Here is a 16,070-nt window from a genome sequence, read left to right as displayed (position 1 = left end):
GAGTTCTTCGGGAGCTGAGCACTGCTGCTTGGCTTACAGCGCACTTGGGATCTAGCAAGATTCCCTTTGTAATGTCTCTCCAGTGACCTCTACTGACAGAGCTTAACATTTTGCCAGCTGGCAAAAGAAAAATATTTAAAGGGCCCAACTCAAGTTTTCACAGAGCAGTTAATGAAGGATTGATTTGTGGCTCAGAGGTAGTGCATTGATAACTGGCACAGTCAGCTTTCTTTCTCCCTTTCCTGAATATGTCTTTAGGGAGATAGGTTGTTATTAATCCAACAAATGGGTTGCAAGAGAAAGTCACATTTAGGGAGGCAAAAACATTTTTTCTTGATTCTAATTTAAAATTCCTTGAGTATAATTTAGGTAGTGAGGATGCTCTCTAGTTATTGGCTCTTGGTACGTGGAATACATAAAGGATAGAGGATGTTTTGAAGGGTGAAAGCTTATGCTCCTGGTCCAATATAGCATCCAGAGAAAAACAGATGAATGTTCTCTGTATCTTATTCCTCCAAGATCTCAGGAAAATTATTACCATTTACATCCAACATTTACTGTTGGAGGCAAGAGAGTGTTATTAGGTTTTACTGAATCCATATAATTACAGTAAGAATTTTTTTTTTTGTACTAGCTAAAGTGATGCGTGAAAGTAGCAAAAATATTTTCACAGTGATATGCTCTTTCATAGTAGACTTTACACCTTGCTAGAGACCACATATCTTTGCCTGGCGCACATTACTGATAGCTACTTATATAGAAGAAGTGGCGTAATTCACATTTTCAGCTTGATAGCTGCAGGTGGGGTGGTAATGAGAGGAAGTTTCTTTACTAGCCAGCCTCAGAATCAGCTAACAATCTGTGATATGTGCATCCTATGGAATTGTATGTTCAAATGCCTGAGTCTAAGAAGTAAAAGATGACATTCTTGCTATTTGACTGATAGTGTGTCCTTTACCAAGTATTTTAGGTATCTTCTTTCTGAGATTTTCTCCTTGAATTTACTGTCTAATATTATCTTTCCGACACATCCTGGGGTAGTTTTCTGTGAAACTGTAAACCTGTTACTATGAATGAATTTGAAAGATAAAATAGAGTTTTCTTAAACTAGATACATCATCTAAACACAATGATATTTTTCAGCTATATAGAGACTTTATATGATGTTGATAGCATTTCATCACAACAGTGATTTCTGATCTTTTTCTTTTACCACTTGAGAATCTGTTGAGAAATTTAGACACTCCTCCCACATCAGATTTTGTATATAGTTTAAGGGATATTATATGTTCCTGTATTAGATTATGAAATTAGAAGTCGTTGTCAAGGAGATAGTTCAGTCTCCTTGTCGGCAATTGCCAGCCCAAGTCTGTAGAAAATTGGAGAAGCTATTGTTCTTTATACTCTTAGCAATTCTCTTTCTTCCCACTTCTGCTGCTTCTTTATAATATTTTTCTTAGATCACACTGGGATCCAAACTGGTATTGTGTGTTCAGTGGTGGATTACATAAACAGCAGCAGAAGTCAGGGTTAAGTTAGCTATAAGAAGGCAAAGAATGCTGCCCAACTTGGGAATGACCAGATGTCAGTTGTTGGGGTGATTTGAGGATTAGGATCAGAGTCAAGAGTTAAAAGTCAGAAGCTCTCTAGGAACGGGAGGCTGAGTTGAATGTGTCTAGCGGAAGCCAAGGAAATAGTTTCTGCCTAAGTCTCTGTCCTAGGGCAGAGAACATTCTTGAGTAGGGACCATTCAGATCCAAGAAACAAATAGTAGTTCTGTGTTTAGAAATCTCGTAAGGCACTGAGCTACCTGGAGATGAGACTCAGGTACAGAGTTGGTAGCGTGGATCTTGTAGGGAACAGATTTTAACACACAGCCATAACAGGACTCTTGGAGGCCTGTTGTGAGTTGAGGTTTAGATAATTTGTTGTAAATCACAACAAAGAGTAATTGACTTCAGACAAATGGAAAGAATAACTTTCTCACCCTAAGAATTGGGAGTGAGAGACTGTTTCAGTGAGAATTTGGTTTACCTTCTCTAGGGTCATATTTTTAGGACGTGGACTCTTAGATGAGGTAAAAGACTCCTCAGTTCAGTTGCCCCAACTCTTCACTTTTTTAGTGCAAAAAGAATGCTGCGATACCACTGATGTGTTATTTCTCAGGGAAATTGGCAGCAGGACCATGGAGAATATGTGAACATCTGCTTTGACTCTAGTGGTAGAAATGATTCTTATTTGAACTATAGTGTCTTAAATACAGTTTTAGAATCTAGTTGTTAAATGTTGATTCTATTGTGCATCAACATATACTATATACTGTTTATCCAGTAACCCACACAAACTCATAATGTACAGCTAATATTGATTTATTGTTAAAAGGCTCTACCAGCATTTGAAATCTACAACCAACCTAGAATACCACTGAAGATCTACTGATAGTTTTCTTCTTGTGAATCGTGGAAGTTCCCACTTTTCAGATGTGTTTCAGGGCTATAGGAGCTTTTTGTTGTTTACTATTTGTATTAATCAGGATTCTCTAGAAACAGAACAAATAGGATGTGTTTGTGTGTGTATGTGTGTGTATACACAAATATATGGTTTATGTAAAGAGATTTATTAAAAGAAAGCAATGTATGTTTATGGAAGCTGAGAAGTTCAGACCAAGAAGAGCCAGTGGTATAGACCTGAAAGGCAGGAGAGCCAATGGTGTCAGTTCCTGTAGGAATCCAAATCTGAGCAGAAGACTGGTGTCCCTGCTTGAGGGAAATAAAAAATAAAAAAAATATATAAAATATAATATACAAAATAAAACATAAAATAATAACTAAAAGGCAGAGAAGAAAAAGATTCCTTCTTACTCAGCCTTTTTTTTCTATTCAGGCCTGCAACGGGTTGGATGAGGCCCACTCACGCGGGGGAGGGCCATCTGCCTTACTCAGTCTACTGATTCATATGTCAGCCTCATCCAAGAACACTCTCATAGACATATCCAGAAATAATGTTTAACCAAATATCTGGGCACCCCATGGCCCAATCAAGTGGACACGTAAAATTAACCATCACAGCATTCTTGGGCAGCCGACTTTCTAGTGGAACACAGAGTCCCTAGTCAATTCTAATAACGCCTTAATTTTTTTCAATGGATGCCATATTTTAGAAATTCCTAGTATACCATGTAGTTAATTACTAGCAAATAGCCTTTATTTGTACATAAAAGTGTTAAAGTAAGGAGTTATCCATTTTTTTGGCCCTTCAGGATTGAACAAAAGGCTTGAACTTTCGATTATTGGCTCTTGGAGCATGTGGGCCTTGGTATCACATGGAGAATGTTTTCAGTAGCAGTGCTTGTTATTCCAGAAATAACACCAGCTTTTGAGCTGGTGAAAGGGGAGTCAAATCCTGGCTCTGCATCTCACTCTCTGGGGACATTTGATAAGTTATTTAACCACTCTGAGCCTTAATTAAAACAAGGACAACTGCTGATTTGTGGTTAAAGAACCTAGTATGATACCTTTTGAGTGGGAGATACTCAGCAAATATGTTAATTCCTCTACACATACCTTTATATTAATCTTGAAAATAGATGTCTGCCTTCTTCCTGTGAAGTATGTCATCAACATGAATCAGATATTTTATGGTCTTATTTTTTAAATCTGATTTCTTTTTTCTTTCTTTCTTTTTTTAAGCCACTGGTATTTTCTCTGTTGATTAGTTAACGTGTCTTCTGTCATCTTCCTTTAGAGTAGGTGATAGAATTTAGATGGGTCTCAGTCCCATTATATTTCACCCATTGGCACTATGAATGAGCTGTTTAGCCACTTGAAGAAAAAATGCAATCTATTTCTCTGTTTTATCAGTCATTTTGGCCTAGGAAGAGGATGACAAGAGATCACAGTGTTAAATTCCACAGCAGAATGGATAAAGTTTTATCTTCTTTAAATGATGGTTGTCATGAGAACCAGTTCACACCAGGGTGGGGTGCTTTTTATTGTTGCCGTTGTTGCTTTTTGCCTCAACACATCCAGACGTTGACTCTCTCATGTATTTTGTGTACAGCTTCATGTAACTTCCTTGCTTTGACAAATTGAAGTTTCTGATGTTTTCTCTTTATAGGCTAGAGGTTGGCAGAATATTAATCTACTTCCTTCTCCCATTGGTACCCCTAGGAGTACCCCAAGAGAAGAAAAGTGCTGAAAAGATACTTGTCATGATATGTCAGAGTTAATAAAATCAGGCAAAACAAATTTCTGAAATACCGAGAAGCCTTTGGCAGTATCTTTGGGGAGTGGAAGGAGGCAGAAATCGCTGATGATACTCCACAGACATTGGTGCTGAGTGCGGCCTGGGCCTGCTAGGGAAACAGCTTTGTGGTGTCACATGGGTTGTCATCCCTGCCATTTCTTTGTCTTGGCCTGCATTGGTTCTCTCTTAGATCATTGTAAGTAATCTTCTAGCTGGTCTCACTATCTCCATGCTTACCCTACACTGCTCCATTCCACAGCTAATCTGCAAAATTCTTTTTTAAAATGCCAATCTGACTGCATCACTCTTATACTTAAAAATTATTAAAGACTTCTCATTCTTTCTAAACTAAAGTTCATATTCTATAAGGTTACCTAGAGGCTCTTCATGAAGCAGTTTACACCTCTCTCCCTAACTTCATTTCCTAGCACTTCTTCCTGCTCCAACCACTCTGCAGTATACATTGCAGGAACTCTTCACATTCTTTTGTATCTTCATGCCTTCAAATCTGCTACTCCAGCTATCTGGAAGACAGCACCTTGTCTCTGCCTGAATAATGTCAAACTTCTCTTTAAGGGTCTTTGGTAAGCCTTCTACTATTACCCCAGGGACAAAGATTTCCCCCTCTGCGTTGGCCATATTTCTCTTAACTGTGCTGACTATGTTGTGTAGAGTTTCTAGTTTATCTCTCTCACTAGGCTATAAACGAAAGGAATAGCACTTAGTCAGGCACTTATTTTACAGCAGTCCTATTTAAGATGAGGTTTTAAGTAACACATGGTATCTAAGTACAAAAGCAATCTTATATCCTGTTCAACTCAGCCAAAACCAGTCACTAAGCAAATCACTTCTGAGCCCCAGGGACAAGCTAGTCACCTGGAGAATGACATATAAACCCTATAAATCTGACAAATACAGCCTCATATATTTGGCAGGTCCACTGCTTCTTAATTCTTGGTTCACAGACAGAGAAATAAGTAAGAATCACTTCTAAAAATAAGCACGTTCACATATCTTACCCTAGGAATTCCCAAGCCTTCATTTCCCCTGAATGCAGCAAGCAAATTCAGTTATGTTATTTAAATCCAACTAAAGCATTTCAGCAAATATTAAGTATTCAAATCACTTTGGAGGAAGGATTGGGATGTCTTAGTGAAATGAATAGACAGACGTTATTAAAGGGATAGTAGACTCATCCAAGTGGATTTCAGCTGCTAATTTCCACAGTCTTTAATTTCTTTAAACAACTGGGCCTAAGTGGGATCTTCTACTGTTCATCATTTGAGAGCTTGTGTTTAAAAGGGCCAAGTTAAATACAGCTCTGTCCTAAGGTCTCTGTGGGAAGTCCGTTCCTGTTTTAGCTAATTGATATTAAATCAGTTTTGTCATTCCCTGGATTTTCTGCAGCATACCACATGCCAATTAATCAAGTTACAGAGATTAGCAGAGGGGAGGGAATGCATTAAAATTTCTGCGCTGCAAAAGCAGACTTTATTTTCTCCCTGCTGCTTGTTTTATTTCCTCTTCTCGACATGAGACTTTGTGCCAGTGAAATAATGGAAAGAGATTTGAAACAGTCAATGTTCTGTGGTGAAAGACACTACAAAAATACAAAGGCAACTTTTGCCAGGCAGTGGAACAAAATATTGGCTGTCAGGTATCCTATACAAGACAGAAAGCTCAAAGTTCAAATTGACACGTTCCGATGGTTTCAGTCACATGTCTTTTGTAGGGAAACTCCCAAACTTTCATCTGCAGACTCAAACAGGTCCCTGCTGGACAACATGGTCTTTCCACACCTCCCCTCATTAAGCCTCCATGAGAGAAATCTCAAGTAGAATATATCATAGAGACTATTTAGTTCTTTGCTTAGTGACAAAAACACATGTTCGCAAGAAGTCAGGGTCAGGAATACATTCAGAACAGCAAGTTGGTGCCCATGTGACTCCACACAGCTGCTTTCCTGGCATGCTCAGGCCGCACTCAGCACCAATGTCAGTGGAGTATCATCAGTGATTTCTGCCTCTTTCCACTCCCCAAAGGTATTGCCAAAGGCTTCTGGGTATTTTGAAAATTTGATCAGTTGTTTTGCCTGATTTTATTAACTGGGTTGCTTTCTTGGTACCATTCCCAGGGTTATGGATGTCAAGAGGAGGACTGTTTTCTGGGGTAGGGGTCAGGAAAGCTTGTTGAGTTTGGGATATATTTAGGTGAGGGATTTGCAAGTGGAGATGCCCAGTAAGCAGGTGCATGTATGTGTCTGGGCCCTGGTACAGTTTTCTAGGATGGAGATGGAGATTTCCAGTCCATCAGCATACAGATGGTAGTTGCGGCTATGAGTTTGGCTGCTTTCATCTAGGGAAGAGTAAGCATAGTTAGAAGTGTCCAAAACTGAAAATGCCTGTGGAATACAAATATTTAGCAACATGAAAGCAAGGAAAGGGAAGCTGTGAAGGTAACCAAGAAAGAGTGGCCAGCTTGACTGGGAAGAGGAGAAAGGGTAGTCTTGTGAGGAAATAGGATCAGTGAGAGTTTTGTTTATTTTGTGGACTGTTCGTTTAAAGGGAAGGATTGAATATGTTTACTGAGGAGATAGCCATAAGAGAGATCAAAGGTATAGGAGACATGAGATGATTTCTAAGAACTTTGAGGAAATAGAAAGTGATGGGATTGGGTGTATTCAGTTCACTGGAGAGAGGTTAGTAATGCCTAGAGCCCGACAGGAGGAAGGTACACTTCTCCTCCTCCCCCCAAATTAATTGGGCATGAAGAATTAAACATGACTGCAAAGGCAAATACAATTTATGTATGGGAATGAAGGCTAGAAGTTGGGGCGGGGGGAGTTTCTTATCTGATGCCTTTTCTTTTCTTGGAAGAAGATAAAACCAATTTTTTTTTCCCCCTAGTGAAAGTAATGTAGGTAGGATAGATGTTTTCAGGAGTGAGATACATGATTGGTCTCTGAAGTTAACTGGAGAGAACAGCTAATACAAGATTTGGTCTTGACTCAGCACGTGCTTAGAGAGATAGTTCTAAATTAATGAAATAATTAAGAAGAAATGTGTGAAGCATCTGTTGTGTTCAGGGCACTGTGTTCATCGTTGTGTTCAAGGTCCTTACTCTTGAGGTGACACTTGTTCACGGAGCCCTTTCCTGTTGCTCTAAGTGGCTTAAAAATCATGGTAGCCTGTCTTCTTTCACAATAAGAATTTGAAATGTTGCTGTTTGGGCTTTAGTCTCTCTTGAGCATGATGATCTCAATCAAAGGAGTATAGGGTACCTATATTCAATTTCTTAATAAACTTTATATTTTAGAATCATTCTAGGTTTATGGAAAAATTGCAAAGGCAGTACAGAGAGTTCCTGTGTTCCCCACACCCAGTTTCCCCTATTACTGACATCTTATACTACTATGGCACATTTGTCACAATTAGTAAACCAATTTTTACTTATTATTACCTACATTTATTTTTATCTATATTTCCAAACCTTCTTGCTGTGCTCTTTTCAAATATTTTTGATGGTGAGAGGAGTACTTGTATACTGATAATTCAGAAACATGAGTTGAATCAATAATTTGAACAGTCTCCCTTATTGTTTCTTTGGGATTGTTTTATCCTAAACCCCACTTCTTATCCCTTTGAGAAATCATACAATTGAAGGGAAAAAAGGCTACAGAGAAAGATAAATATTAATTTGAATTTTATCAAGTCAATGTGACCCTGGTGTCAGTTATATGTGTCTTTAATTTGAAAAGTATTATTTAGTAAATACAGCTTTTTAAAATGGGTTCATGAAGAATAATAATGAAGAGAGTAGTGTTTTGGTGAAAAGATCATACCCATCACTGACTTTATACTGACCTATCATTTTTTTTAGCCATACAGTTTGGAATTAAGTCTCTTCTGGTTAATATGTTTGTGCTCACTAGTGCACCCTCTTGTTTTCATTTCCCACTCAGTAGAATACAGAACTAGGGACTTCTTTTGTTTACTGTGAGTCCAGTCATTAATGAGCGATGTGGAATCTGTTGATAATTTTGTAAGTAAGAAAGAAGAGAGCATTTGTATCATGTAATCTGCAGTGAAATCATTCTGAAAAAATTTTAAATAACCCTGTCTCTTCTCTCCAAATCCCCTTTTCTGTTATCTGGCCCACTTTCCAGTGTCAGGAGATTTCAAAAATCCTTAAAAAAGAAGCAGTTTATCAACTATCTTGTATTCTTTGGTAACCTTTGGGTTTTCACTTCCCAGCTCTGTTATTGTCTCCCCACAACGCCCCCTCCCACCCCACACTCCCAGCTGCCGAAGAATTCTCAGAGACTATTTTTTAAAAAAATTTCCCCTATTTAATTAAGCTGGTAATTTTTTGAGTCAGATCCTTTCTCAGAGTCATACAGTTAAATTAAACATTTAAAAATATCAACTTGAGGAACTAAATGTTTATAAATGTAGGCATAACTTCAATCTAGGAGGAACCCCACAAAACCAAAATGTCATTTGGGTTCTGTTATTGAGATTTTAAAGCTCCTCTTCCTCTTCTTCCCCTTCTCCTTTTTTTCTCCTTCCCCTGCTCCTTCCACTTCCCTCCTCTTCTTCTTTATTAAAATAAAATGCTGCTTTGCACAGCTCGAATTCATAGTTATGACCTCATTTCTTTCTTGTACTCAATCTGTCTACTTAAACTATTTTGTTTGGCTATGTCACCCAGCAGTATTTTTCCATTAATGTTATCTTGGATTGTCTCTTCACTACTCATGTTTCTTGTACTTGTATTTGATATTTTTCAGAGCAATTATGCTGTTATGGTCTGTCTCACAGGGTTTTAGACTTTTGGTCTATTACCTCAGGCAAAGATTGACTTTTGAACCTAAAATTAACTAAATTGGTGATATAGTTATGGCTAATTGGCTTATGAACTGATTAAATTTTCAAATGTTGAAGGGACCTTATCATATTTGTTTTAATGTTATAATGAAGAAATGCTTGGTAACTTGAAAGTAATACATCTGTTTCTGATTTACTTTTCTAAATATTGTCTTGATGCTGCTACCACAGTTTCTTAAGCGTAAATTTTTCTTTTGCTGTGAGATTAGGCTAGCCCTCAAACCTATTGCCCAGGCTCAGATACCTCAAGCTAGAAAGTGGAATTATTGCATCAGCATTAAGATTGAGTTAAAATGCAATGAACATATGATCCTGTGCATCTCACATGCTTAAAACATTCTCGTTGGGTATCCTTGAAGGACCTTGCCTTTTATGAGCCCCCAGCCACCACAGGGACTGCTTGAATTAAGGTTTTATTTTGATTATTTTCTATGCCATGTCATCTTTTAAAGTTATATAAAAAGAACAACAATATCACAAACCCATGGCCTTTCTCTCTGGAGGGTTTCTTCTGAACCACTTTTGGGTTTGTGTAATGTTTCTTCTGCTTTTTACTTGTCTGAGTATTATTTATTTCTTCACCTTTCAAGCATTTCTTTTCCACGTTTCTACTGCTGTGTTCCCTTGGTTCTCTTCTCCCCTTCAGTTCAGAATGAAAGGACTGAGATAACCTCCATCAAGTTCTGGTGTCACAATAGGCACGACAGAAATATCATCCTCCTTACACTGGATATTGCCTTTGGAAGTCTGTGTGGCCTCTACCAAACAATGCCTTCCTGTTACTGATGCACAACATTGTTGTAGCTCACATTTGGTCTCAAAGCAATCTTCCTCAACCATTCACATTGATGCAGTTGCACATATTAACGCATTTGAAAGACAAATCTTAATCATTTTTGAAGGATTTATTTACCTTGTTCCATAATGATTTAATTATGAGAAACCATCACTTTTAAATAAGGTGCCTAATATCAGTGTATGGAACTACTGTAGCACATCTCTCTTCGTGTTTTATATTCAATTCTTAATCTCATTTATCTGACTTTATAGATTCTTTTTACACTGAAGCCCAAAAGATGATGATGTATATGCTCTTATGGAAATAACCATGGAGCCTTGAAGTATGGTTGTGAGTCAGATTTTGTTTTGAATTTAGGCTTTACAACTTGCTATGTGATAGTGTAAAGTTATTTAACTTCTCTAAACCTCAGGTTTCTTATATGAGAAATAAGGAAATAATAAAGATTGTGAAGATTAAATGAAACCGTATTGTAAACAAGGTAAGCACCCAGTAAGGTAGCAAGAATAGTAAATGATCAATAACTGTTAGCCAATAGTAGTGCAAGCAGGGACAACAGCAGCCATTTGTTACAGAGTCATTTTATCTGTCATAGGAACTCAGATGGAGGCAGAGTGGTTGAGTGTTTAGCATTAATACTTACGGGAGATTCAGTAGATTAAACCAGTGACCAATGGATATTTTTAAATGGCTGAATAGAAAAATGACTGCTTTGAGAAGTCCTAATTGACTCCTTGAAATTTTGCTGTACAAGCTCTGTTTACAGTTGGCTATTTATTTGCTTTTTAAAATGTGTGTTTAAAATCTGGGCCATTTAAAAAATTCTTTTGATATTAAAAAATTTTTAATTTAATTGGTTTTTGCAATCCACTTTTATTTTAAAGCCTGATTAGAATTAATTTCTTATACCTGCTTTTTCTCATTTGTGAACTACTTGCCCTGGCAGTTGCAGTAGAGGTGGAATTTGTGTTCTGGGTCCTTTGGATTTGTGCACGGACACTTAAGAAAATGTCAGAGAAATAGAAGAAATCCTAGTGGAAAAACAAAAGACACAGGCTAGTGTATGCAGTTAATGGACATCTAATTTAATTTCATCAACAGTGGATGTGTCTCAAGCATAAAGCTAAGTGAGAGGCAGCCACTTAATGGTCCCTGGAATCAAAGGTGGGATGAGTATTTTAGTCCTAGCTTGGTGACTAAGTGGCTAAGTGATCTTATCCTCTCTGAAACTTCATCTCTCTGGATTTCATTTCCTCATTTGGGTTTGGCTTAGCTGATCTCTAAAGTCCCTTCCAGCTCTAATATTATATTTCCTTTAGAAATAATAGCTTACTTGTTTTCATGGTCTTATTCTTCTTTGTTGTATGTGCAGATGGCATAATGAATTACCACTTTTCCTTCTTTCAGAGTTTTTTAAACTTCAGTCTTTAGTGTAAGTTATAGATATTTTTCAGATATACTTATGTATTGCATATACTGTTAGATCTTCATAGTTTTTAAAAAATAGTCTTGAAGTGATTGACTTCTTTAACGTAGCATTATTCTAAGCTATATTGTGTGGTAAGTTAAGGATTTGGTATAAGATATTTGTGTAGTATACAATTAAATTAATATAAAACTATTAAACTACTAAAATAAAATATTTATCTCCATACCTCTCTAAATCTTATTAATAGAATATGTGCTGCTCTTTGGGAAACATCAGTGTGTTTTGAATTTGTTCCTTCAACCATCCTCATCCTCCCCTAATATTTTTGATATGTTTTCTGTGCTTACATGCACATGCCAATGCTTCTGATTGACCTACTAAATCTACTAAACTAGATTGGCCATAATGAATAATGGAAGCCTGCAGCGTGCAGGTGGACTCCCAGAATTATGACATGTTTGATTTTGCCGGACACTTAAAAGAACCACCATTCTGGAATTGCCTTCGTTTATTTTCACAGCCTGAGGTTCTCTCTATGTGCCCAGGTAATATGTCACCTGACTAAAAGTCCATATAAGAACTGGTTTACTTTTGTATTCATTCTTATCATGAGGATAAGTCCTTTAAGGCTGTTTATCTGACACAGATGCTGTGGACTTTTACTTTGGCCTCACTTGCTCTGGTAAGCCGTCAAAACCAATGTTAAGGTTTTCAGTTGATACATTGGATAGGCAAATATTCTCATTATTTTTCTCTTGCCTTGTGCTGGACGTTTTTCTGGCTTTGTGCTTTCTCTCTATTGTGTTACTTCTTTAATGCTTTTAAGAATTTTTGTATTGTTTAATAGATTTATCAGGAGATTTGGTTCTAATTATTCAGCCCAATGTTATTAAAAACAGTAGTTAATTTATCCTTTTATTAAAAGATTTAAAAAAATTTTTAATTTCATGAGACATCAGATGGAAAGAATGGTAGATTCAATTGCTCAGTTCTCCTTCTTGAGTCAATCTCCTAGCAGGTAAAGCTCGGCTTTGTTGTTAAAGATGGGGACATTATTTTGGCGGTAAAGCATCTTATGAATAATAATACCTGTGATTAATTATGATTATATGATAATGAGGAAACTTTATTTAGCCATTGCAATGTGCCAGGTACTCTATGATTTTCATGCATTATCTTATTTAATTATTATGAAGTATCTAATTTAGTGTTACTATTTCTATTTTACAAAGCATTATCTGAGACTTAGCTGCCATATCACTTGCTAGAGTTTACCTGGATAGCAAAGTGGCAGCAATATGCTTCAGGCCCTGTCCTGTGCTTTGGAGAGATGGAAATAGCAAAGTCCAGCTTACTTCCTGCCTTCATGGACTTTACAGGATTTAACTCCTGGACTCTTCTTTCTATCTAGTCTCAGGACATGCTCTAAGGACACTGGTCCGGTCAGGGATACAATTTTAGAGTCTGAAAGCCTGATTCACTGGTATATTCACTAACATTGAGGATAATGTCTCTTGTGAGGCAATGACTATAAGTTAACACAAAACTAAAACAGAGAGATAAGCAAAGAACAGAAGTGTCTTTTAATTCCCTAATCACTCTTCATTACATGTAACATAGTGCTTTATTCAAAGTTGGTAGTAAATGAATGTTAATTTCAGTATGTTCATTGGCTATTATAAGACTTAATGGAAGTCTACGGCCATGCTACCTTGAACAAGCCTGATCCCGTCTGATCCTGGAAGCTAAGCAGGGTCGGGCCTAGTTGTACTTGGATGGGAGACCACCTAGGAAGACCAGGTGCTGTAGGCGTAAAAAATAAAAAATAAGGGATTGTAAGCTGACAAGGTCTTTGCCATCTGTGAGGTCAACCAAGGGTTGCCTCTCGATTCCCACATTATATTTTTAGATATAGACTGGCAAGGATACTATTTTATTTATTTATATTATTCCTCTTGGTTTACAGTTATTTGCTGGCATAAAGGATGGAGAAAGCCTGCAGCTCTTTGAACAGAGTTCTCGTTCTACCCATAAACAAGAGACACATACCATGGAGGCCATGAAGCTCGTAGAGTTTGACCTTAAGCAGACACTTACCAGGCTTGTGACACATCTTTTTGGAGATGGTAGGTACTCAAATGCCTTTGTCTTTGGGGGTTAAATATTCCGTAATTATCATATTCGTGAAATCATTAAGGCTAGTTGTATCTAAATTTTTTGGTCTAAGTTGTGGCTTAATGTTTTGGGTCCTTAGTGAGGTAGAACTTGTAGATTTCCTGGTTTGTTCCATGTGAGCAGAAAGATATGAAAATGAAATTAGCTAGGGAAGGAAATGATGATATCCTATGAAAAGAATGATAATGGATTAAGATCAGGGTCATCAATGGGGAGAAAGTGTACAGACTGATTAGTGTTATTGTATAACTATGTTATCATTGAGTCAGACATAATCAATGGGGCAAGATTCTTTATTTCCACTCATTTTATTTATTTATTTATTTATCTATCTATCTATCTATTTATTTATTCATTCATTCATTCATTCATTTATCTATCTATCTACTTATTTATTTATTTATCTATCTATTTAAAAAAATTACACTTGACAGTCAATATTATATTAGTTTCAGGTGTACAGCATAGTGGTTAGACATGTATATAGCTTACTAAGTGATCCCCCCAATGGGTCTGGTCCTACCTGACACCATACATAGTTATTATAATATCATTGACTGTATTCCCTATGCTGTGTGTTAAACATCTGTGACTATTTTGTAACTGCCAATTTGTGCTTCTTAATCCCTTCACCATTTTAACCCAGCCTCCCAAGCCCCCTCCCACTTGGCAACCATCAGCTTGTTTTCTGTGTCTGTGAGTTTGTTTCTGTTTTGCTTGTTTATTTATTTTGGTTTTTAGATTCCACACATAAGTGAAATCATATGGTATTTGTCTTTCTCTGTCTGACTTATTTTTCTTAGCATAATACCCTGTAGGTTCACCCATGTGGGGCAAGATTCTTAACCATGCGAGTGAGCCCAGTAGAAAATTTTACATATTTATGTACTGATTACTACAGTGGACAGCAAAAACCTTAACAGTGAATTTCCTGGAGGAATAACAATACTTTTAAGAGGTAGACTCTCACTTTAATCACTTGCCTTTGTATTATTTTTCCCAAGAAAATTTTTGTTTATAATTCATCCCCACCCCCCCCCAACTATTTCTAACTTCCTTGAGGTAATATTTTGTTTGTTTTTAGAAAGCTGTAAAGAGGTTAGGAGATTTTCTTTAATTATGACCTACATTTAAAAAATATTTAGAAGACAGAAGTCTAGCATGGTTAGGATTCTTTTTTATTCTCTTATTCTAGTGCACTTTTTAAAGAACAGTTTTATTGAGGTATAATTGACATAAAATAAACTATACATATTTAAATTTACAATCTACTAAGTTGACATACAATAAACTGAATGTATTTACACAATTTTCTAAGTTTTGACACATGTATACACCTTTGAAACCACCAGCAGAATCAAGAAAATAAACATGTTCATCACCTCCAATAGTTTCCTGCTGTCCCTCAGTAATCTCTTCTTCTTGCCCTTCCCTACATTTCCTTACTCCAGGCCACCAGTGAACTACTTTCTGTCACTATTAATTAGTTCACACCTTTTAGATTTATATAAATGGAAATCTATAATGTTTACTCCTTTTTTTTTTGGCTTGGCTTATTTTACTTAGGCTAATTATTTGGAGATCCATCCATGGGGTACTGTATACCAATAGCTTATTCCTCTTTATTGCTAAGCATTCCATTCCATAGTTTATCCATCCACCCATTGACAGATATTTGGATTATTTCCAGTCTTTTGCTAATACAAATAAAGCTTCTAATCACATTCATGCACAAGTCTTTGTATGGATATATGCTTTCATTTCTCTTCAGTAAATACCTAGGGGTAGAATTGTCGGATCATATGGTAGGTGTAATTTAACTTCTGAGATGCTACTAAACCGTTTTCTGAAGTGATTGTGCAATTTCGCATTGCTTCTAGTTGTGTATGACAGTTCTAGTTGCTCTATCTACATTTTCAACAACACTTGATATAGTCAGTCATTTTAATTTTAGCTATTCTAATAGAAGTGTAGTAGTATGTCAAATAAGCATTTAACATATATAAATAACTCCAAAGAAACAAATGAAAATGAACCTAAGAGAAATGTGTGAGCATGAAGGTGACAAATAATGTAGCTAGAATGGATACATGAAGAGATGATCACCCTTATTAGTAATCAGGGGAAAACAAATGAAAGCCACCATGATCTATCCTTTGTAATTTTCCATATATGAAAATACTTTTGAAAATCTAACATTTATAAGTGTTGACAAAGATATAGAAAAATAGATGTAGTAGAAAGTCCTGGTTCTATGTAGGAGTCTCAGTTACCATCTCCCGCAGCTAGAACTTGAGTGCTCACTTATAACTCTTGATTCACTTCTATTTTTCCTACCTCCAGATTTCCCCTACCTATGTGTAAACTCAAATATGTATTTAAAAGGATTCTTGTTATAATTTAGTAAGCTTTTGATGGATGTCCTATTTTATCAGGGTTTGTTTGAATGTCTAGACTTCCATATTGTCAAGTTTATGTAATATTTAAGAAGCCACTAAATAATCCTATATATTCTTTATATGCATACATTTTTAAA

At 36.5% G+C, this 16,070-nt stretch overlaps 1 protein-coding gene and 1 pseudogene across 7 annotated transcripts in view; both read left to right on the top strand.

Moving 5' to 3' along the window:
- Nucleotides 1-16,070, top strand: part of FARS2 (phenylalanyl-tRNA synthetase 2, mitochondrial) — a 470,289-nt gene that overhangs the window by 116,772 nt on the left and 337,447 nt on the right. For all 7 annotated transcript variants that reach the window (XM_039869411.1, XM_039869408.1, XM_039869409.1 and 4 more), the window contains one exon: nucleotides 13,326-13,485. In XM_039869411.1, coding sequence (XP_039725345.1) covers nucleotides 13,326-13,485 — 160 coding nt within the window. The remainder of the gene's footprint in view (nucleotides 1-13,325; nucleotides 13,486-16,070) is intronic.
- On the top strand, nucleotides 13,054-13,171 carry LOC120607780 (uncharacterized; annotated as a pseudogene).

This window comes from Pteropus medius, unplaced genomic scaffold, assembly GCF_902729225.1.
Source record: "Pteropus medius unplaced genomic scaffold, Ma_sr-lr_union100, whole genome shotgun sequence".
In the NCBI taxonomy this organism is placed as follows: Eukaryota; Metazoa; Chordata; class Mammalia; order Chiroptera; family Pteropodidae; genus Pteropus; species Pteropus medius.
Note: the sequence above shows the minus strand (reverse complement) of the source record. Positions and strands in the feature narration are given on the sequence as shown.